The sequence below is a fragment of the Trypanosoma theileri genome (genome assembly GCF_002087225.1).
Source record: "Trypanosoma theileri isolate Edinburgh chromosome Unknown TM35_Tth_4_V1, whole genome shotgun sequence".
Classification (NCBI taxonomy): Eukaryota; Euglenozoa; class Kinetoplastea; order Trypanosomatida; family Trypanosomatidae; genus Trypanosoma; species Trypanosoma theileri.
In genome coordinates, this window is record NW_021639846.1 from 681,515 (window position 1) to 683,041 (window position 1,527).

Genomic DNA, 1,527 nt, shown 5'->3' on the forward strand with positions numbered 1-1,527 from the left:
AAAAAAAAAAGAAAAAAAGGAGTGTCATTTATTTCTTTTTACATATATATGTGTACTTAGACCCATATATAATTATAATCATATGTTTTGATTATTTCTTCTTATTTTTCTACTTTGTTTATCTTCTTTGGTAGGTAAATGTAAAAGATATGTGTGAAAATGATCCATCGCCTCCTGCTTTGGATAATGTGTGGGAAATTTCACAGCATCTCTCAGAGAGCGACGGTTTACCATTTCTTCTGCAGATTGAAGATCTTCAAATGTCTATTGATTACCCCGCCTCACATCACAATTGTTGTTGGACACGTGCGATGTTAGACCCTATTTGGGAAACTTTTCAAAAAAATTGTATAAATCTAATGGAAGAAGAAAAAGAAGAGATAAAAACGAATACATCATTACCTGATTCTTCTTCTTCTTCTTGTACATCACTTTTGTCTAAGTGTACGATTCTTACTGAACTTTCAGAGTCTATTCAAGTCTTATTTAAACGACAGCGGCAAGAACGACCACCATCTAGTAGTGTGAATCGAATACGTTATATTTATCGTCCACCTTCTGTTATTCGTATTGGAAAAGGTATTACTGGGAAACTTACAATAAAATTTTCTCTTCATCTATGTGATAATTCTGGAAAGGAATCTACTAAATTGTTTCCCTCATTTATTGCTGTTGAACCTGTTGAATCTATAGCCTCATTTGTGACTATTTCTGTACTGGAAAAAAGGCGCCGTTCATCCACTTGTGCATTAGCACTTTTACCTTTACAAAATATTAATAATGAGAATAAGGTAGCAACGTACAGTTCATTTGATGCGGAATTACATTTTAATACCATGCCAACTACTTTATTATCATCCTCATCATCTTCTTCTTCTTCAGCAGCAGCAGCAGCAGCATCCTTATACAAGGAACCTTGGGCTTTTCGTATATATGCGGCCTTTTACAATTCTTCACAGGAACAGATTTTATTAGATGAGCCTTTCATTCATTTATGTGAATGGAGGCCTAACGTTACCCAAGAAGAACGTTTTGCTGTTATGAATCCACAGATGGATCCTGATGTGGCCTTCTCTACAGAGAAGAGACATCGTGCCACTATGCAGCGACATTTGAAGTCCGCTATTGAGCGTATGGATGGTGTAATGACAGAAGTAAGTACTTCATCAACTCCACCAATACGATCTACATTACGTCATGTTGCTACTTTACAAACATTACAGTCTATTTCTATGGAAGTATGTATGCAATCAGGGAATAGTACACTGGCATCTGTAATGCCTAGAGGTATTAAATGGCCTTTACAACTGATTATTGGAGATTCATCTCTTAAGAGTTGGCGACCTTCTCCTATTCCTGGATCATCATCATTAGATAGGCTTGCATGTGAGATGAAGAAATTGGAAGAACATCTTAGTGAATATGGTAATGATGGGGATCATGATAGAATTAAGAAGAAGAAGAAATGTGAGGATACATCAATATGATTCTTACTATATACATGCTACTGTTTTTTTTTTTTTTTTT

At 35.2% G+C, this 1,527-nt stretch overlaps 1 protein-coding gene across 1 annotated transcript; it reads left to right on the forward strand.

Moving 5' to 3' along the window:
• Positions 1–149: 149 nt before the first annotated feature.
• Positions 150–1,487, forward strand: TM35_000044010 (uncharacterized protein; the record flags this gene model as incomplete). Its single annotated transcript, XM_029022595.1, has 1 exon — positions 150–1,487. One exon carries the CDS (start codon positions 150–152, stop codon positions 1,485–1,487), a length of 1,338 nt encoding a protein of 445 aa, XP_028886253.1.
• Positions 1,488–1,527: the final 40 nt, after the last annotated feature.